The sequence below is a fragment of the Phacochoerus africanus genome, chromosome 15 (genome assembly GCF_016906955.1).
Source record: "Phacochoerus africanus isolate WHEZ1 chromosome 15, ROS_Pafr_v1, whole genome shotgun sequence".
Lineage (NCBI taxonomy): Eukaryota > Metazoa > Chordata > Mammalia > Artiodactyla > Suidae > Phacochoerus > Phacochoerus africanus.
The window spans coordinates 22,792,662-22,813,227 of NC_062558.1; the positions used below are offsets into that span (position 1 = coordinate 22,792,662).

At 49.7% G+C, this 20,566-nt stretch overlaps 1 protein-coding gene across 3 annotated transcripts in view; it reads left to right on the forward strand.

Moving 5' to 3' along the window:
* The window catches only part of GOLGA3 (golgin A3), a 49,688-nt gene extending 32,549 nt beyond the window's left edge, over positions 1-17,139 (forward strand). For all 3 annotated transcript variants that reach the window (XM_047759873.1, XM_047759875.1, XM_047759874.1), the window contains 13 exons: positions 1,585-1,662; positions 2,565-2,828; positions 3,391-3,485; positions 4,207-4,423; positions 6,549-6,692; positions 7,404-7,601; positions 8,466-8,582; positions 10,046-10,185; positions 10,783-10,915; positions 11,115-11,237; positions 11,925-12,089; positions 13,107-13,267; positions 13,809-17,139. In XM_047759873.1, the coding sequence (XP_047615829.1) occupies positions 1,585-1,662; positions 2,565-2,828; positions 3,391-3,485; positions 4,207-4,423; positions 6,549-6,692; positions 7,404-7,601; positions 8,466-8,582; positions 10,046-10,185; positions 10,783-10,915; positions 11,115-11,237; positions 11,925-12,089; positions 13,107-13,267; positions 13,809-14,022 (2,049 nt within the window). In that variant the 3' untranslated portion in view covers positions 14,023-17,139. The remainder of the gene's footprint in view (positions 1-1,584; positions 1,663-2,564; positions 2,829-3,390; positions 3,486-4,206; positions 4,424-6,548; positions 6,693-7,403; positions 7,602-8,465; positions 8,583-10,045; positions 10,186-10,782; positions 10,916-11,114; positions 11,238-11,924; positions 12,090-13,106; positions 13,268-13,808) is intronic.
* Positions 17,140-20,566: the final 3,427 nt, after the last annotated feature.

The window sequence follows — 20,566 nt, forward strand, 5'->3', positions numbered from 1 at the left end:
TTTGGTAGTATCTTTGTCTGGCTTTGGTATTAGGGGGATAGTGACTTCATAGAATATCTTTGGGAAGGTTCCTACTTCTTCAACCTTTTGGAAAAGTTTAAGGAGGATGGGTATATGTCCTTCTTGGTATGTTTGGTAGAATTCACCTGTGAAACCATCTGGTCCTGGACTTTTGTTTGTAGGGAGTGTTTTTTATTTCATATTCAATTTCATTTCTAGTGATCTGTCTGTTCAATTGATCTATTTCTTCTGATTCAGTTTTGGCAGGATGTATATCTCTAGAAATTTGTCTCTTTCTTCTAAGTTGTCAAATTTGTTGGCATACAATTAATTGTTCATAGTATTCTCTTACGGTTTTTTGTACTTCTGCAGTATCCATTGAGATTTATCCTTTTTTCTTATTTTGTTTATTTGGGTTTTTTCTCACCTCCTGGTTAGTCTGGCTAGAGGTTTGTCAGTTTTGTTTACTCTTTCAAAGAACCAGCTCTTGGTTTTATTGATTTTTTCCTATTGTTTTTTAAATCTCTATTTTATTGATTTTCTCTCTACATGATTTCCTTCCTTCTGCTGACTTTAGGTTTTGTTTGTTCTTTTTCTAATTATTTTAAGTGGTGGATGCATATAGGAATTAATGCTGGTTGTTACGTCCTTTTTTTGTACACCTCCTTTTGTAAACGTGGAAGCATCCTTCTAGGGCAGCACCCAGGGCTCCGTTTGGAGCCAGCTGGTAGGGGGTTCTGGTTCTTAGCAACTGGGTGTGTAGAGGCTGAGAACTGGGAAACTGAGTTGGTTTGGGGCTTTGAAAGGAATCTACGGAGTTCCTGTTGTGGCACAGTGGAAGCAAACCCAACTAGCATCCATGAGGATAGGGGTTCGATTCCTAGCCTCACTCAGTGGTCTAAGGATCCAGCATTGCTGTAAGCTGTGGTGTAGGTTGCAGACATGGCTCGGATTCCATGTTGCTGTGGCTGTGGCATAGGCCAGCGGCTGCAGCTCCAATTCAACCCCTGGCCTGGAAGCTTCCATATGCCATGGTTGCAGCCCTAAAGAAAAAAAAAAAGGCGGGGGGGGGAATCTACCAAGAAACACCAGTTTCTCTCCACCTATGATGAGAAGCTAAGATTGGGGAAAGCCGTGTGGGACTTTGCTTCTTTCCCTTCCATGTGCCCGAGTGCATGCGACCTCCCTGGGCTCATCAGCAGGGCAGTGAGTGAGGGTGGGAGGCCTGAGGGTCCATGACCTAGCATGCCACACCTGAGAGCTGCTATGCTGTTTGTGATGACGTTGGCAGAGATTGAGCAGATGTCGATGAGAAAGCTGCAGGGCGTGGAAGAGGTGGAGTTAGTGTCGGGAATGATTTTGTCTTGGAACCCCACTCCATGAGCAGCAGAGACAAGAGGAAATGGGTGCCACTTGCTCCCTCTGGGAGGTAGGCTGCAATCTCTCTGTAGACAACCCATGCTGTCACCTTGTAGAGCAGACGCTCTGAGGCAGGCCATCCACACATCTGCATACCTGTCCCTCCCTAGGTATGCGTCCTTTCTGGAGCCATCAGTGTAATGTCTGCACATGTGTCCCTTGTAGGTGGAGCACCTGCAGCAAGAAGCTGCCACCCTGAAAAAGCAGACACAGAAAATCAAGGAACAGTTTCTTCAACAAAAGGTAAAATGGGAGTTCCCTGGTGGCGCAGCGGATCAAGGACCTGGTGTTGTCATTGCAGCAGCTCAAATTGCCGCCGTGGCATGAGCTCGATCCCTGGCCTGGGAACTTGCATGTGCCACAAGCGTGGCAAAACAAAAAGAATGTGTGGTTGGTTTTCTTTCTGTGAGACAAGCGCATCAAGAATAACCTGTGTATTTAACTACTGCCCTAGAAAGAAGTTATTCAGAAGGAAGGTAATACCCAGACTCCAGGTTTAAGGGCAGTTCGCTGATTCTAAGATACACCTACACCCCTCCCATTTTTGTGCCTCTGAAGGCAGGTGCATTTTCATGGTGGGGCTGGCATCTGTATCTCTTGGGTCAGGCCCTGCTGTCCCTTCAGAGTTAGCATGTGTCACTACCATGCGGGCGTAAAAAAAATTACACCACTGTGTAAAAATTACACCAAATGTAAAAAATTACCCTACGATCCAGCATTGAAATAAGATGCTTCACAAGTCAGTGAAGCCAGTTACGCTGTGGGAGGGGAAAGCACAGAGCGTCAAGGGTCTGAAGAAGGGTGACCAAGGGCGTTGCAAGTGATTGTGGGTCTTATCACGGAGTTGTGAGCAGGGTGCCATCCAGCAGCCAAACAGCACACCTGGAGGGACAAGGGACACCTCTGCCCCCGAGAAGGGTCCAGTGGCCCATGTGGCTGTTCATGCCTTACCCAGACCTGCTCAGGTGGTAAAACTGGGCTGGGTCTCATTGAGTGGTATTTGGATTTGGTGAAATAGGTTATCTTTAACCCCACCCCCACCCCCGCAAGCTCTGTCTGGATGAGTGGGGAGCACTTTTATTTAAGCCACTTGAGCCCTTGGAAGACCCCGCCCCTGTGGCTGCAGCTCCTGTCTTGTTGGGCAGGTGATGGTGGAGGCCTACCGCCGTGATGCTGCCTCCAAGGACCAGCTTGTCAGTGAGCTGAAGGCCACGAAGAAGAGGCTGGACGCAGAGGCAAAGGAGCTGAGGCAGGAGTTGATCAGACTTCAAGGGGAGAAGAGGTCTGTGGAGGTCGAGCATGCACGCCTGCAGAAAGACGTGACCCAGGCCCGAAAGCAGGTGGTGGATCTCGAAGGGCACCTCCAGTCTGTGCAGAGGGAACGCGACCAGATGGAAATGAACTTACAGGTCTGGGGCGGGGGAGTTGGGGGTGGGGCTTGGGTCTATGAAGGTTGGGCTGGATGTGCTGGGGCCACCATACTGTGGGTGTGATGTGTCAGGTCCCGAAAGTGGGCCAGACAGGGTCCAGGGAAGCAGATGGGCTAGAGGCTGCAACTGAGAGCTAGGAGGGTACAGGTGGGAAGAGAGGGCCTGGGGAGCTGGGCCGCAGGACCAGGGGGCTGGGGAGGCTGCAGCTGCGAAAACACATATGCTCAGGGCTGCAAGGAGGAAACAGCAGTGAGAGTAATGCTGGGAGGAGCCTTGAGGGCCCTTGGGCTCTGCAGGGGATTGCCGGAGGCCTTCCCACTTGTTCCCACCAACGTTCTTGGCACAGGCCGCCCAGGACAACCTTGACCTCAGTAAAGTGGTCACTATCACAAGATCCTCTGTCAGGATCTTCCTCAAAGCCTGTGTCCTGCAAGGCAGTCCTGGAAGGGTGCCATTTACCCATGAGGAAGCCAGTCCTAACTTTGGGTTTCTGGTGGAGGGCTTTGCATGCCTCACTGTCTTTTTCTCCCTTTATCTGAAGTCTTTGCAGTTTGATAAAGAGCAGATGGTTGCTCTCACGGAGGCCAACGAGGTGCTCAAAAAACAAATAGAAGAGCTGCAGCAAGAAGCTACGAAGTACGTGGGTTCAGGGCATGCGCTGGCGGGCAGGGCGGGTGAGAGCCATGTGGGGACCCCTAGCACTGTCCACCCTTCACAGGTCTACTAAGAGGTGGCCCAGGATGTCAGATTCCAAATTTGAAGCTGGAAAAGCGATTCTGTCATGATTTGGCGGTTACACACGAATGTGCTAACACATCCTTTAACAAACGCTCCCTGTTGGTTTTTGTTTGGTTTGACTTTACATGTCAAGCCCTTGCTGTGACGCCTTCCCCACCCCTAGCTCCCTGACCAAGTGGACGTTCCTCTTCACCCTCACCTTTCTAGCGCAGGAGATGGGAGCCCCGGGGACCTTTTTCACCCCCCGGGTGTCCTGTGTGCTCTGCTCTGGTCAGCTCCTGATTTATAGTGAACCTAACCTGAGTGTTGAGCATCTTGCTGCTTCTCACGGAGAATTTCTGTTTGGTGTGAGAGGACAGTTCTCCGCCTTCACGAGATCACTTAAACAGCTCCAGGAGGGGAGCCCAGGGGTGTACGTGCAGAGCTGGGCACTGAGGGGCACCCAGCAGCCCTGTGCTGGGGAGTCGGATCCTGGGTAGCAAAGTAGTTGGAGAGGAGGGACCTGGGTAATCCCCTCTGAAGCCCTGGAGGATGGAGCTTAGATGGGATGCACTTGGCCTTTGCTTGGGGTGGCCCCAAAGGTTAGCTGAGGCCTCCACCTATCTCTGCCTCACCCCAGAGCCATCACTGAACAGAAGCAGAAGATGAAGCGGCTGGGCTCAGACCTGAGCAGCGCACAGAAGGAGATGAAGACCAAGCACAAGGCCTATGAGAACGCCGTGGGCATCCTTAGCCGCCGCCTGCAGGAGGCCCTGGCAGCCAAGGAGGTGGCAGAGGCCGAACTGGGCCAGCTCAGAGCCCAGGCGGCCACCAGCAGTGACGACTTCCCCCTGCATGTGGGTAACTAGTCTGCTTTGGCCAGTCCTGGAGGCTGACGTTTACAGGCCTTTTCCCTCCAAAAACCTCCTAGAAAAGAAATGTAGGGCTAGCATGTGGGCGACATTTCTTTAAAATGCCACGTGGCATCGGTGTGACCAGGGACTCTGGCGTTGTGTTTAACCCCTACAGGCCTGTGCGGAGTAGAGGGTTCCACCTTGGCTCCCCTCCTCATTCCATCCCCCTCCACTCACTTCTTTGAGCACCACACCTGGGGCATGAGAGGGAGAGGGCTGAGGTTTGGAGAGCCTGGAGGGCTTCTTGGCAAGGTGGCATCTGAGCTGGTTTTGAGTGAAAGGGGCACCTTGGCAGAGGGCTGCTCCCATGCAGGTGTGTGGTGCATGGGGCCAGCTGGGGGTCTGGCTGGAGGGGGGGCTGTGGTGGGCTGGGGTCAGGGGGTTCTCACTGGCTCTTACGTGAGGCAGATCTGTGAGCAGGCTGAGACCTGCTCACTCTCCTGTCGGGAGGACCCAGTGGGCAGTGGGAAGAACAGTGAGGCCAGAGAGGTAGCTGAGATGATGGGAGTATGTGGAGGTGGCAGGATGGCAGGTGGGAGGAGCTGATCGGAGACAGGGTGGGATTGTTGCTCAGTTCAGCTGATCGGAGACAGGGTGGGATTGTCTCTCAGTTCAGAAGGAAGGCGACCCTGCACATGCTGAGCAGTGAGGGGCAGGGTGCTTTTGCTGCTCTTCCTGTTGTGACATCATGAGGCAGGACCCTTTTGCTTTGGATTGTGTGTGTGTGTGTGTGTGTCTTTTTAGGGCTACACCTGTGGCACATGGAGGTTCCCAGGCCAGGGATAGAATCGGAGCTGCAGCTGCCAGCCTACACCACAGCCACAACAACGCAGGATCCAAGCCACATTCATGACCTACATCACAGCTCATGGCAACACCAGATCCTTAACCCACTGAGCAAGGCCAGGGATTGAACCCGCATCCTCATGGATTAGTTTCCACTAAGCCACAGTGGAATTCCTGGATTACTTTTTAGGGTAGAGGACAGGACAGCAGGGCAGGGCTTGGCTTTGTGTGTGTGTGTGTGTTTTTTTTTGGGGGGGGGGTGCTGTCCTGCAGATATTCATGGGTAAAGGATTTCCTCTGGCATCCCACTGTCATTGGTAGTCTCCCCAGCTCCCTGCCAGTCTGGATGTGACCACTTCTTTTCACTTTTGCTAAGGAGTATAAAATTCTACCTGAGCAAATTTGCGTCTTTTATGACTCACCAATTAGAGTCATTTCATTTATGCTTAGTGATTATATTTTTTCTTGCATTTGTTTCTCCTCTCAATGTGAGAATTCCTGAGTTAGAGGAGACTATGTCATAGCATGGTGGGTGTTCTCCTGCCAAAATGAATAAATTCAATGTTCTCTCTTGCCTGCTTACTTTATAAAATGTTGGGAGGGAGAGAACATTTAATTTATTGCCTTTATACTTTAAAATATCTCTCTGTTTAATTCTTTGACTTGCGTGGTACCAGGGATGGATGTAAATGCCACATAGAGTGTGTCACTCCCTTGCCGCATGGCTGGCGGCAGCCAGGCAGAAGCACAGTCGGAGAGTTGGAACCCTGGTTCAACCTGTGCTACGGCCCTTGTAAGATGGGGCCCTCAGGCAGCTCACTCACCTTTCTGATCCTCAGTAAAGTGAGGCCAAAATGAAGTAAATTACAGAACCTGCCTCACTAGGGTGGTTCAATGAAGAGACACAAGTGAAGAGTTCAGATCAGTGCCTGCAGCAGCAGGGGTGTGTGTGTGCGTGCGTGTGTGCACGTGTGGTATTGGTTATATTGTCCCTGGTACAGCTTACTTGCTACAGGAGGTAACTGGTAGCTCTTAATCAGCAAGTTGAAATTGTTCTAGATTTTCAAAGTATTTAACTGAAAAGTTAGCTTTGTTTGTGAGTTGTTGCTGTGTGCCTGTTGGGTTAGTTAATTATATCCCATAAAGGGGCTGGAGGGGGGCTCACTGCCTGTCAGGTATAGGCAGCAGGCCTGCAGGGCATGCGAGATGCAGGGCTGTGTTGAGGGGGTGGGAGTTCACGATGAGACCCATGACCAAACCCACCCTCCTGTCTGGCCATCAGGAGAGGATCCAGGCCCTGGAAACAGAGCTGCAGACTGTTGGCCACAGCAAGACAATGCTGGAGAGGGAGCTCCAGGAGGTCATCTCAATGACCAGCCAGGAGCTGGAAGAACAGCGGGAGAAGGTGCTGGAGCTGGAAGACGAGGTAGCCCTGCCATCGCACAGCCTGTGGACATAGCCCTGGTGGAGGAAGGGGCCCGAGTCGGCCTGGCCTATGTGCTCGGCATCTGTTCTGCAGCTGTGGGGGCCATCTGGCCGCTCGCTGGGTCCCTGATCACCCACACTGCTTGACCCCACGTACTCTAGCAAGGCCTGCTGGGCCCACTGCCCCTCCAGTTTGGTGGTCATCATATTCCCAGTGGCAGCCCTGCTGCTCCCGGTTAGAATCTCTGGTTGCCAATAAGAAACCCAGCTCAAACTGCACACACCTCTCAGGCCCAGAGATTGTTGTGGCTTCAGGTGGTGCTACACGCAGCTGCATTGTGATGTCAGCAAGGGTTCTGCATGGGGTCCCAAGGTCCCAAGGCTGCTGTCAGGAACCATGGGGCTGCGTGCGGTTCACAGTCATCTCTGTGTCACACTCAGTTCTGAGCCCGCTTGGGCTCCAACCCTGGATGTGTTTCTCCAGAAATATGGTCCTAAGGAGAAAGCGGGGCTATTGGTTAGGGTCTAGGGAAGGACCGACCCATGGCTGCAGCAGCCCTCCCTGCTCTGAAGCAAGGGTCCACTGCGTCCGGGTGGCCTTCGGGCTCTTTGTCATTACGTTTTGCTGTTAGCTGTCATTTCTGGTGCCCCATAGCTCCAGGAACCAGAACATGGAACTGCCTAACTTTGCAGTGACTTTGATTTGTTTCAGCTTCAAGAGGCCAGAGGTTTTAGGAGGAAGATAAAGCACCTTGAGGAGTCAAATAAGAAGTTGGCTCTTGAATTAGAGCATGAGAGAGGGAAGCTTACTGGCCTTGGACAGTCCAACGCAGCTTTGCGGGAACACAACAGTATCCTAGAAACGGCTTTAGCCAAGAGGGAGGCAGACCTCGTGCAGCTGAATCTTCAGGTACTGGGGCTCATGGAGGAGCCTGGCTTAGGCCAGGCAGCACTCTGAATACCTCGAGTGCACGGCCTGTATATAGTCATGGAGGGTGGAGGCGTGGGAGCAGGTCCAGGGGATCTGGTGAGACCTCAAGCCTCCTCTTGAAGCCCTAAGGTGGTGGTAGAGCTGGGGCACTTCTGTTGAGCCGTGGACGGACTAAGCTCAGTCAGTGATTTCCTTCTATGTGGGCAACTCGGGGGGCGGGAGAACAGGTGGATCCCCTTCCAGCTCAAGGCAGTTGTGCTGTACTTAAGGGCCTCTGACCTGAGGGCCTTGTGTGAGTGCTGACTGGGTTCGAACCCTAGCAGGGGTCTCACTGCAAACCCTGCGATTGGCTCCTCAGCTCTGCAGGCTCTCTGGGGATTGAGGAGCAGGCTGGGTGTTTGAGGGGAGTCTTCAAACGGCGTTCTGCAGCCAAACCAAACATCAGTGAGCTTTCAGACTTTCACTGTGCATGGGCTCTTGCCACCCCTGCACCTGGCTGCCTCACCATCCTCATTACCTGCTCGCCATGAAGGCCTTGGCCATTAGAACCCCTGATGTCTGTGCAGTTTTGGGGTTTCTAACCTCCTGCTTGAGTACAGTCATGATTGTACTCCTGTGATCTGAGATTTCAGTTTTTGTAACAGTGTTCTCCAAGATGAAATTCTTGCTCGTTTCCTGGCTTGTACCCTTGTTGGTGACAAGTTTTGATGGCGTTGCCACTGTGATGCTAGATTGCCCCTCCCTTGTGGCACTGAGCAGAGTGGCCTGCACTTTCTTCCGGGCTTTTCAGGCTTTGGAAATGAGACAGCCTTCCTTCCTCATCATTCTTGGCATGTGCTGCAGGTGCAGGCAGTGTTGCAGCGCAAAGAGGAGGAGGACCGCCAGATGAAGCAGCTTGTGCAAGCTTTGCAGGTGGCGCTACAGAAGGAAAAGGTGACAGTGCGCAGCCTCGAGGAGCAGGTGTGTGGCTTCTAGCTGGTTCTAGTTTGCAAACGCGTAGCCTTCTGGAATGTAATTTTTAAATATTTAGGAACTGAGTATTGGGTGTTCTTTTGTGGAGCAGTGGGTTAAGAATCTGGTCACTGCTTGGGTTGATGCTATGGCGCAGGTTTAATCCCTGGCCTCGGGAACTTCCACATGCCACAGGTTTGGACACAGACAAATAAGAACTATGCCACCAGGGAACTCCTAAAGCATTTTTTAAAAATAGAACTAGTTTTAGAGTTGTCCTCTGGTACAGTGGGTTGAGGATCCAGCATTGTCACTGCTGTGGTGGGGGTTAGATCACTGGCCCAGCACCTTCTAAGTGTTTTGGGCACAACCAAAAAAAAAAAAACATGTTTACAGACATTAAAGTACAGATCATCTTGAGTCTGTACCTAGTGACAACCACTGCTAATATCTTCTATTGGGTTTTTTCCCTCTTATATATAAGAGTTCTTTCTGTATTTGTCTGTCATTGTCATATATTGTAAATATTTTCATTAAACTTTCTTTTTTTTCCTTTTGGGCTGTACCTGCAGCCTATGGAAGTTCCCAGGCTAGAGGTCCAATCAGAGCTGCAGCTGCTGGTCTACCCACAGCCACAGCAACGCGGGATCCTTAACCCACTGAGCGGGGCCAGGGATTGAACCCACATCCTCATGGATACTAGTCAGGTTCACTAGTGCTGAGCCACAATGGAATTCCTCACTCAACTTCTTTTAAATGAAGTGCTTTCTATTGCAATAAAACATGAAAACAGTTGTTTTATTATTTTATTATTGGAAAGGAAAATGAAAAATTCCCTTATATTCTGAGGATTTGCTTGTCTTCTGAGAAACCTTGAGATGAACTATCATTAACTATGAAAAAGCTAGTTGTGTCATAAGTGGATAATAGTAGCTTTATTACAGTTAGATGGTATGATGGAAAGGTAGTTTCCTCCCAAATACATGAATTATGAATAACGACGTAATAAGAAACATGCAGGCATTCCTGCTGTGGCACAGTGGGGTAAAGACCCAGCATTGCCGGAGCTGTGGCATAAGTCTCAGCTCTGGCTCAGATTCAGTCCCTGGCCTTGGAAACTTCCATATGCTGCTGGTGCATCCATAAAAAGGAAAAAAAAATATGCAGATGAGTAAATTGACTATACTTAAAAAAAAAAGTTAAAGAATAAAATAAAAAGAAATATGCAGAGGTACCTGAGGAAAACTGTTAACAAAGTACTTAGACCAAGAAAATTGAACACATCTGTTCACTCAGCAGGTGCTCGTACCGTGTTGCATTCTTGTGGGCCAAGCAGGTGTCAGGTCCTTTAATCCTTGGAAAGCTCTGGAAGCTAGAACACAAGGCATCAGGGCAGCTGCCTCCACACACCCCAGGCATAGTCTTTGAGTCTCTGCCTCTGTACTCAATGACACTGGCTTCCTTCTTCCCAGGTTGCTGCTGCCAAGGCGGAGGCAGGCCATAACCGCCGTCACTTTAAGGCCGCCACCCTAGAGCTGAGCGAGGTGAAGAAGGAGCTTCAGGCCAAGGAGCAGGAGGTGCAGAGGCTGCAGGGAGAGGCCGATGGGCTCCAGTGAGTACAAGCAGGCAGGCCGGGCGGCCGCCACCAACAGGCTTCCTCACGTGTCCCCCTCCATCTCCAGTTAGCGCATATACCACATCAAGGCCACCTGTGCTTTAGCAAGTTGCTAAGAACTCTGGAGGCTAATCTAAGGAGAAATAAATCTGAGTCCTGGCTCAAGACCCTGAAATTTGTCCCTGAGCCTGTGGGCCCTACTCTGTGCCTCGCCAGCCCTTCTCTGAGCATAGAGTCTTGGGGCATGCCTGTGCCATCACTCACTGAAGGCTTTCATCAGGCGGCTGCGCACATGTTAGGCACTGCTCTGCCTCCATCCCTGTGGGGCTTTCCCTCTCATCATCAGCTGTGCACTGGGCTCACAAAGACGTGTGTCCATCCCCCCACCAGCCCCCCTGGGTGTTGTGAGAACAGGCTGAGACAGTGCACTGCAGAGCTCCTAGAACAGTCCCTGCCCTGCAAGGGGCCAGTAGTATACAAGTTTTGTCATTTGGACTGTCACCCAAGACATTTGACATTCAACTGAAAACATTTTAGAGTAGGAAGGTAAATGGAGAATGCTGTAATCTCATTCTTCCTTGTCTTTTATGCCAGGATCCAAGAGGGGAAGCATTCCCAGGAAATAGCACAGTTCCAGGCGGAGCTGGCAGAAGCCCGGACCCAGCTCCAGTTCTTGCAGAAGCAGCTGGATGAGCAGCTGAGCAAAGAGCCCATAGGAAACCAAGAGGTGACCCACCGGGGCAACTTTACAGCAGAACTAGACTGCTGGGTGACACATTCACTTCATTCTCTACCTTCTTGGAAAGAGATATTTATTTTTTTCTAAGTATGATATTGGATACGCAGAGGTAGAGTTAGAACAATTGTATAATGCAAGAAAGCCATTTTAAAACTCTTTTGGTCATGTGACTCTTCCCCTTGTCTAGATGGAAAATCTCAAATGGGAGGTGGATCAGAAAGAGAGAGAAATCCAAGCCCTGAAGCAGCAGCTGGATTTGACGGAGCAGCAGAGTACAAAGGAGCTAGAGGGGGTACAGCAGTCGTTACAGGTGTGTGTCGTGTGAGGGCCCTGGCAGCCCATCTCAGGCTCTTCAAGTCCCGTGCCAGGCAATGTAACAGGAATTCCAGATGGATTGAATGCTCCTACCAGCCGTTTTGCAGACATCCTGTCTCAGAGAGGAGCCCAGGTCTGGCAACTGAAGGAGACTGAGCAGAAGCCAGAAATCCAGGGCCCCACCCTGGGCGGGGCAGTGTGATGTGCAGCAGGCGTGGTTCCCAAAATGAGACCATCCGTGTGAAAAGTTCACCAGTGTGTGATAACCTTCTCTTCGAAGGAATCCATGTGCAGCTGTGACTGCTCAGGGGAAGGTCGGGCGGGACTCTGGCTGAGAGGTCTCGTGGGTGGGCAGCCCTGATAGCCATCAGAACTGGCCTGTGTTCTGTCTTAGGAGCAGTTAGGCTTCTTCTAGTCAACAACCTTGGAATCTCAACAGGTGATTCCTGGGTTCATGTAGATCATAGACAAGGGAATATCTTGGCTTTTGGGCCAAGGCTCTGGTGTGTGGTAAGAACCTGGAATTCAGGCAGCAGCTGGACTCCTGGGGAGGAGCGTCACTGGAGGGAAGCTGCACAGACACTTGAGCAAGTTCCAGCCCTGGAGTGTGATGGGCCAGCTGAGGTGGTAACAGTGTTAAAGACCTTTCCAGTTTAAACACCTGTGACTTTGCCTTCTTTAGAATATCAAATCTGAGTTGGAGATGGCACGGGAAGATCTGTCCATGACCCAGAAAGACAAGTTCATGCTTCAAGCTAAAGTGTCGGAGCTGAAGAACAACATGAAGACTCTGCTCCAGCAAAACCAGCAGCTCAAGCTGGACCTGCGGCGGGGTGCAGCCAAGACGGTATGAGGCCTAAGCCAGCAGCTAGCAGGGCCTCTGCAGTCGTGCTGCCAGGAGGCTGGTGAATTCTCTAGCCACTCAGTCCCGAGGTTACATGTAACCAGCACTGAGTGACTGTCGTGTGAACATCAGGGCAGTGGAGCATGGTGCTTGGACAACAGGCCAAATCACTTTATTGTGGTGCTTTTTCCAGTAGAATGTTTGCCTCTTTCCATGAATTTGAACACTTTCTTTTTTCTTTTTTGGCTGCCCTGCAGCACGTGGAGTTCCTAGGCCAGGGATCAGCTCCAAGCCACAGTTGTGATCTAAGCTGTGGCAACACCAGATCTTTAACCCTCTGTGCCTGGCTGGGGATTGAACCTGGGTCCTAGCGCTTCCAAGATGCCGCTGATCCCCTTGCGCCGATGGTGGGAACTCCTCCGGCACCTTTTTAATTGTCATACACGTTATAAACCAGATGAGGTCCTGGTTTGCTTGTGTTAACAAGCGCACAGCAGCTGCCAGAATGGGCTCAGGCCCCAGGGATCCTTGAAGCTGCCATCATGAGCCCTCACATTGTCTGCTCACCCACAATTTGTTTCTCTACTCAGTCTGTATAAATATTTTGCAGGAGCAAAGAAATCACTCAGATTCAGAGGTTTCTTTAGCATAGTTTGCTTAGCCATGGAAAAAATTTGAAGTCCTAGGAAGGGGACTCTTATGAATTGGAAAATTGACCCAATTCCTTAGGGACACCCAGAGTCAAGGCTGTGGTCACTCATGAGAAGCCCCATACTCGAGCTCTAATTTAGGGGGCTCGTCCTTCTGAGGAGCTAGGACTGTGCTGTTTGTCACATGCATTAGGGAGGTTTTCTATTCAGCCGACATCTCTTGAACCCTCTGGGCCACCAGCTCTGCTGATTAGAACAAATGGGATGAGATTTCAAAGGGGAGGCACCTCGGAGAGTGGGGACCCCCTGGGAAGGGGCGGGGTGTCGCCGTCTGAGTAGGGAGCTAATAACCATGTGCTCTCAAAAACAGAGAAAGGAGCTGAAAGAAGCCAGCTCGTCCAGCCCTGTGACACCGGTGAAGATCCCTGACTGTCCCGTCCCAGCCTCGCTGCTGGAGGAGCTGCTGCGGCCCCCGCCCGCCGTGAGCAAGGAGCCCCTCAAGAACCTCAACAGCTGCCTCCAGCAACTCAAGTATGGCTGCCTCCGGCTGGGCTCTCTTTCCAGATACCTTGCACTTTAGCTGGGAAGGGTCTTTCCCATTGCAGCACTGAATCCCCAGCAGAGGCTGCCTAGCTCTTGGTGGGGGGGAGGTCTCATGCCTCTGGCTTCAGTTGTAAGGTGGGAGCAGCCTGGAGCTCAGTGACCTAAGAAGCCTCAAGTTACAGGACCTGGGCCCTCAGCAGCTAGGCGGTGGGAGGCCAGTGTTAGGAGGGCAGGCTGTGTGTTGTGTTTGACCCCGTGAGTGGAGGCGGGCAGGCCAGACCCTGAACTCTGTTCGCACATTCTCCCTGAACGGGAGCCGCCCGGCCTGCTGGCTTCTGCCTGGTGCAGGGAAAATGCCCAGAATCTCTTGGGTCCTTGCAGGTCCTATTGGTCCCTAAAGGCACTGCATATGTGGGAGTGACTGCCGATCAGTTGAGGCTTGTCGGGCCAAGTCCAAGGTGACTGGGGAAGCGAAGGCATCTTCCCGCCTCTCTTCTGACTCCTCCTCTCTCTGCCCCTGTCTTCCCAGGCAGGAGATGGACAGCCTGCAGCGCCAGATGGAGGCACATACCGTCACTGTGCACGAGTCGCTGTCCTCATGGACTCAGGGGGACCCCACGAGCCCCTCCCCTCCGGGTGATCACGCGAACCCCAGAGGAGACACGGAGAGACCTGGTCAGAGCAGGGCCTCCGGGGAAGGGCTTGGAACGGCTTCTGAGCGTCCGCACCATGAGTGCTTGTAACCATCTGGAGGAATGTTCTCTTGTCAATATTATTTATTTGACTGTGTGCTCTATGTTTTTCTAAGAGATGAAATTTAAGTTTTGCGTTTGCCTTTACAAGGAGTAAACTAACAGAATGAGAGCCTAGGATTGAAAAATAGTCATTTATATCACAACCAGCTTTTCCCAGGAAGTGACCAAATCATAAAACCTAACTTAGGTCTCAGTGAGACACTTGCGGGTGTGTCTAAGGGTCTTTGCAGAAGGAGGCCTCTCAGGCATGGTGATATTCGCCACTCTGGGCTGCCGGCTGATGGGGACGCCGCACGGCTGGGTCTGCTTTCTCACTTTCCTGTTTGATTCAGGAGGAGCTTTACTTCCCAGCAGAAGTGAGACTTTGCACCTTTAGTTTTTATTTTATTGTATTGTATTGTATTTTATTTTACTTTATTTTATTTTATTTTCGATAGCCATCCTTCCATGGAATGTGTATATAAATACCGAAAATCATAACCTAATCTTTAAAAAGTATATGCTCTTATTATTTAAGAATGACCTGAATTGTCTTTTTATTGATTGCCTTTTGAAAGTCTGTTGTTAGGGAATACTGTACAGGTTGGAATTAGGAATGTCAGTCAGAGAATTATATTTTAAGAAATGTAATTATTTTATTTACCTTCTAAAACCAAATATTCCTAGACAGAAGTCCTTTGTTATTTTAGTTTCACTTTGTTTTGAGGATCTTTCCTTGTCGTCAGTGCACGACTTGAATCCCGTTGGTCTGAATCCTGGCCCCAAGGGGCCTCCTTTACCTTGGCAGACCCCCAGGCAGTCCTGATGGCCACCGGGAAACACATGCAGATGCCAGGGTCACCATGTGCTGACCTGACCCATGAGAGGAGGGGAGGAGGAATGAGGCCGAGGCTCCCCGAAGGCTCCAAGCCAGGGAACGGGGCTTCTCCAGGTCTCACGCTGCTTTGCCCTTGTGGCAGAAATGGACTCTGTGTGGTGACAGCCTTGGAAGGGCTGGAGGGCCCTTTACCCTATCACCTGGCCAAGGGCCAGCTCAACATCAGAGAGGGTCCCCTGAGCCTCCTGTGATGAGGGCCTTGCTTGAAATCAGACGCCCCAAGGTGTGAGGCTCCACCTGGAGTGACTGAGACTCGAGGTCTGTAAGTTTGCCCCTGCTCTGCTAAGGGTCTAAAATAATGTTTAGGTTCTAAGTTAGAGGAGAGAGAGGATGGCTGTGTGACCCTGTGCAGTAGGCTGGCCTAGAGGTGATATCTGCAGTGTTACTGACCAGGCCAGATAATGCTCATGTCCTTGTGTCACCTAGAACCCTTTTGTGGAGAAAATAGTCTGGTATCTTTAATGTTTCTGTTCTCTTACTGTGCTGTTGGAAGGTTAATTGACTAGGTTAACTGTAGCATTAACCACAAAGAGATGTTTAATGTTTAAAATTTCCCCAGCAAGTATTGGAACTTCTAAAATATGTGTATCCTTTTTACAGGGTTAAACTTGGAAATTATACTTGAAAACTTCATTATAATTATATCCTACTTTTCATTTTAAGTTGGAAATCGTTTTTTGACAAAATTGGTTTTGTATCATTGGGAAAGAAAAATGGTAATTGACATTCTTGTTTATTTTGGCTGTTATCCTTTGTTTCAGAGCAAAGAAATCACACTTAGCCTCACTTTGTAGCTGCTTTCTTACTCCTTGCTAAGGTCTTCCAGAAAATCACAGTGTGTTTCCTTCTTAGGAAAGGATGAGTCCTGAATATATCCATCAAGAAAAAGCCAATCTCTGCCCCTCACCTCCTTTTCCTTTGTTGAGTTACCCTCTGTTTGTGCATGTGGTGTCTGTGCATGTGCACACGCCCGCAGCAGCAGCCCCTCCCTGGGGTCCCTGCCAGCATCCTGTGCCAGTTACCTTTCAGTTCCGCCTGCGCCTGGCCTGCCTCTAGCCTGAGCCCTCTGGCTGCCCCACCGCCTGCGATGTCTGTTCTGCGCCCCTCAGGCTTTCTTGTCTGGCCCACAGTTCCTGACCTAGGGCTCTTATGTTCAAGCTGCCCTAACATGTCATCTTGAAAGAGGACCTTGGACTTTTAAATCACCTGCTCTTGATGTCTTCCCCCAAACCCCCAATCTCCAAGGGACTTTACTGGCATTCCTACCTCCCAGAGCTCGATTCCTTACTTTGAAATTGTCTTCTTTTGGGGGCAGCTGTGGCAGTGAAGAATTTACTCCTGGAAAGCAACAGCCAACTCGGGAGTTCTTACAAGAACAAGTTCGCCATTGCATTGTATCTGTATGTATTGCTCATCCTGTGTGATGAATACTGTATGTGTGTCCTCACTGAAGAGAATGCTGGCTTGGACACTTTATGATGTTATTACTTGCTTTTCTTATGTTCCAAAAATAAGATGTAGTTATCATTGATTTTTCCACGGTACACATCAGATAGATGCCACGGATCTTATGATTTACATGCCTTTGTTTTACTATTTAGAAGGTGTAACTGGCGGTGTTTTTGATAGGATGTGAAACTGGCTCATCCTCAGGCCTGGGGTCCAGGTACCAGGATGGGCTTTGACAAAGTCAGCCTGTGGAAGCTGCCTCAGGAAGTCTCAGTAAATGCTTCCTCGGTTTAAAGACTTTAGTTGGCATAGGGATATTGCACAAGCCATTGGCCTGCAAAGTTGCTATGACACGTGTTCTGTAACAATAATTAAATGTCTTGTGCAAAGATTTCTGGAAGAGAAAGAGAATCAGCCTGGAGCCTTCTGTCAGTGCCCCTGATGTGCTCAGGGCTGGGGTGTGCCAGACACTCAAAGCCTTGTACAAACAAGTGTGCTCACTCCCCTTCCAGGCATATCTCACTGTACGTGATCTTGGGTCACAATAGGATCCTTGATAGGATCCTTTTAGAGGATCTAGAAAACTTGGAGGTTTTAGTTATTCATGTCTATTAAAAATTTCCTCATTAAAAGGGAGTCCTCAGGTTGGGGCTGTTCAGGGGAAGGGTGTCACCACGCACAATGAATTGTAACTTTAAAAAGCATGTTGATTTTTTTTATAAATTTAAGTGTGCTTGGGAATCCCCTGAATTTTGTGCAATAAACTATTTTTTGTTAAAGATTTTTATACTTCATTGGGGGTGGGTTCATTTTAGTATTTATATTTTGTCCTATTTGGGAGTAACTTTTATCTCATGTTGTTACAAGCTCTGTTCCAATACCTAAGAAGATTTTATGGTTCTGCCAAAGTCTCAGATGGCTGTGAAATTTAACTTGCGGTGCTTTGACCCCAGCAGAAGTGCAGCATCCTCCCCACTTGTCTTCCTTCTTTACCACATTTCCCTTGTTGCCAGGCGCAGGTAAGTAGGACGGAGGGAAGTGGTCATAGGAATAACAGGGCAGGTGCTTTTGAGTAGCCAGGGAGGAGAGGATTGTGCACTTCCTGTACTGGAGGGTTGTCACCCAGCCCCCGGCTGCCGCTGACTATCAGTCACCCACAGCAGTGGGACCATAACTCTGAGTCTCAGTTTTGCGGCTCCCCAGTTTCACCTGTCTTTTTCATCCATACCTAATTTTATTTGGCCACAGGTACAGCAGCATGATGTAGGATCTCAGTGCCCAGACCAGGGATTGAACCTGGGCTGCAGTGGTGAAAGTGCTGAGTCCTTACCACTAGACCACCAGGGAGCAACCCCATCCCTACTTTATTCTTTATTTTTTATAATGATTTTTATTTTTTCCATTATAGTTGATTTATAGTGTTCTGTCATATGGAGGTTCCCAGGCTAGGGGTCGAATCAGAGCTACAGCTGCCGGCTTATGCCACAACCACAGCAATGCCAGATCAGAGCCTCGTCTTCGAGCTATACCACAACTTATGGCAACGCCAGATCCTTAACCCACTGAACCAGGCCAGGGATCGAATCTGCAACCTCCTACTCGGATTCATTTCAGCTGTGCCACAACGGGAACTCTTTTTTTTTAATGGCTATGCTATACCTATGGCATATGGACTGTATGGCTATTTTTTTTTTTAATGGCTATACCTACGGCATATGGACATAACGGCTATTCCTAGGCCAGGGACTGAATCCAAGCTGCAGCTGCGACCTGCTGCAGCAATGCTGGATCCTTAACCTGCTACACCAGGCATCGAACCTGTGCTACCAGCAGAGACAGCACTGGATCCTTAACCTGCTATGCCACAGTGGGAACTCCTCTGAGAGTGAACCAGATGTAGATTCTTCCAGTTAAATGCTGTCATTAATAACCGGAACAGTAAAAATTGTACAAAAGAAAAGTAAACTGGTGATTATAGAATTTGATTTTCTGATGAGACTGATACATTTTTTTCCTTTGCCTCCATCTATTAGCTTCTATAACCAGGGTCAGGCATTACGTGTGTTAATTGTGTGTGCTACATAGATCTAGTAGTTTTCCTGAGCCTCCTGAAATATTGATGATGCAGATTTTCTTGCCTATGATTATCATGGAGGTAACTGCCCTATGTATCTGTGGTTTCCTTTCCCTATAAAGTTGCTAAATGTTTGCAGGCACTGAACTGATTTGATAGATTTATTTTTTTTTAACGTCTGTCTCCTTTGTCAAATAGATGTTCTGTGCTACACCCTCTTAACAGTTGTACAGTGGATTTTAGAGGAATGGCCTGGCTACAGATTCCTGGGCAGCTGTTTCCTCTCTAAAAGGGGGTTCGAAGCCAAGCAGAAATGTGTGGGATGTGCACCCAGAACTTAGCACCAATGGGGTAGCTGGTGTTTAAGAATCACCAGGCCACACAGTCTCATCCCTCATGCAGACAACGTGGGGAATACAAACATAAATACAAAAATTATGCTGCTGACGTCCAGTTTGATGGATAAACACAGTAGCTGTTGGAAGTCTCCAGACCTTTCCCTAAATGAGAATGGCTTCTTAAAATCAGTGATTTTGAAAACCAGAAGCCACATTTGTTGGAATCCTTCTGCTTGCCTTCATGCATGTGTTCACTTAACAAAGAATGTTGTGGGTTCTGGTAAAAAGTATTCTTTGGCAGTGCCTTTTACTTGGAAACATGGGAGACATGTAACTGCATTGGTGCAGCTGGAAGGGGCGCTTCCAGGAGCTCAGGCTCAGAAACAGTGACCCCCCACCCCTCCAACAGCAAGCCCTTGGGTGGGGCTGGAAGTGTGTGTATCACAGCGCTAGCACCTGAAGGCAGCGTCTCAGGAAACCCCTGGCAGCTTCATCTCCTCGGCCCCCCTTCACTTGGTCTGGGGGTTACAAGTACAATGTGACCCTGCCTTTCCTGAGCAGCACAAGTACCCACAACAGGCCAGGAGCACCCTGGGCCTTGCCTGGACATCAGGCATCTCGCCTGCCTCCCTTTCCCTGTGCTACCTGCCTCGCCTCCACTTAGCACATGTCTGAGCACTGTGGTTGTCAAGCATTTTTCCCAGAGCAATTTCAAACCCACCCCACAGGAGGAAGAAGCCTGGCTTGTAGTGTTTGGTGATTCCAATGTGTGGATACCCCATGGGGCAGATCTCACGCTCCCATTGTGCAGTCACTGGGAGCTGAGAAGGGGTGTGGGCTGTTGCAGGTAGGAGGAGATGCTGGCACATCAGACTCTCCCCTAGGGATGTGACAAATGAGCAGAGAGCAGACTTAGCTCAACTTTGTAAAATCTTCCCTGACCCCAAGCCCAAATGACTCTTCCCTGTGTGGCCTTACACATATGGAATTAAGTTTATTTATTGTCTTTTTATGGCCACACCTGTGGCATACGGAAGTTCCCAGGCTAGGGACTGAATCGGAGCTGTAGTTGTCATCCTGCGCCACAACCCCAGCGAGACTAGATCCAAGCCACATCCTTGACCTACGCAGCAGCTTGCAGCAATGCCAGATCCCTAACCTACTGAGCAAGGCCAGGGATCGAACCCATATCCTCATGGATACTAGTCAGGTTCTTAACCTGCCGAGCCACACAGGAACTCCTATCCCAATCTTATCTGAGTGTAGACTGTATTAGATGGCGGTGTGGAGGATCCTGCTAGAATGGGATTCTTATTAGCTGGATTCCACAGAAAATCCTGGAATTAAGACTCTGGTTAGGCTGATAAAGCTGCTGTAAGAGACCCTAAAGTTCAGTGGCTTAGAGAAGTTTCATGTAACAGCCCAAGCATAAAAACAGCTGATGGTGAGTTCCCTGTGGCTCAGTGTGTTAGGATCTGGTGTTGTCACTGCTGTGGTACAGGTTCAATCCCTGGCCCAGGAACTTCCACATGCCATGGACGTGGCCAAAAATAAACAAACAACACCCCCCCCCACACACACACACACAATGGCAGATTAAGGCAGCTTCTGGTGGCACGGACACAAGTGCCTTCTTTTTTTTTTTTCTTTTTAAATTTTTTTTTCAAGTGCCTTCTAACCTTCAGCTCTGTCTGTGCTCCAGATCCCACCTACCTGTCTGCATTTCCCAAGTGGAAGGCATGTGGCGTTTCCTCCGTCTAGGGTGCCACTTACAAGCTGTGTACACTGTTGCCT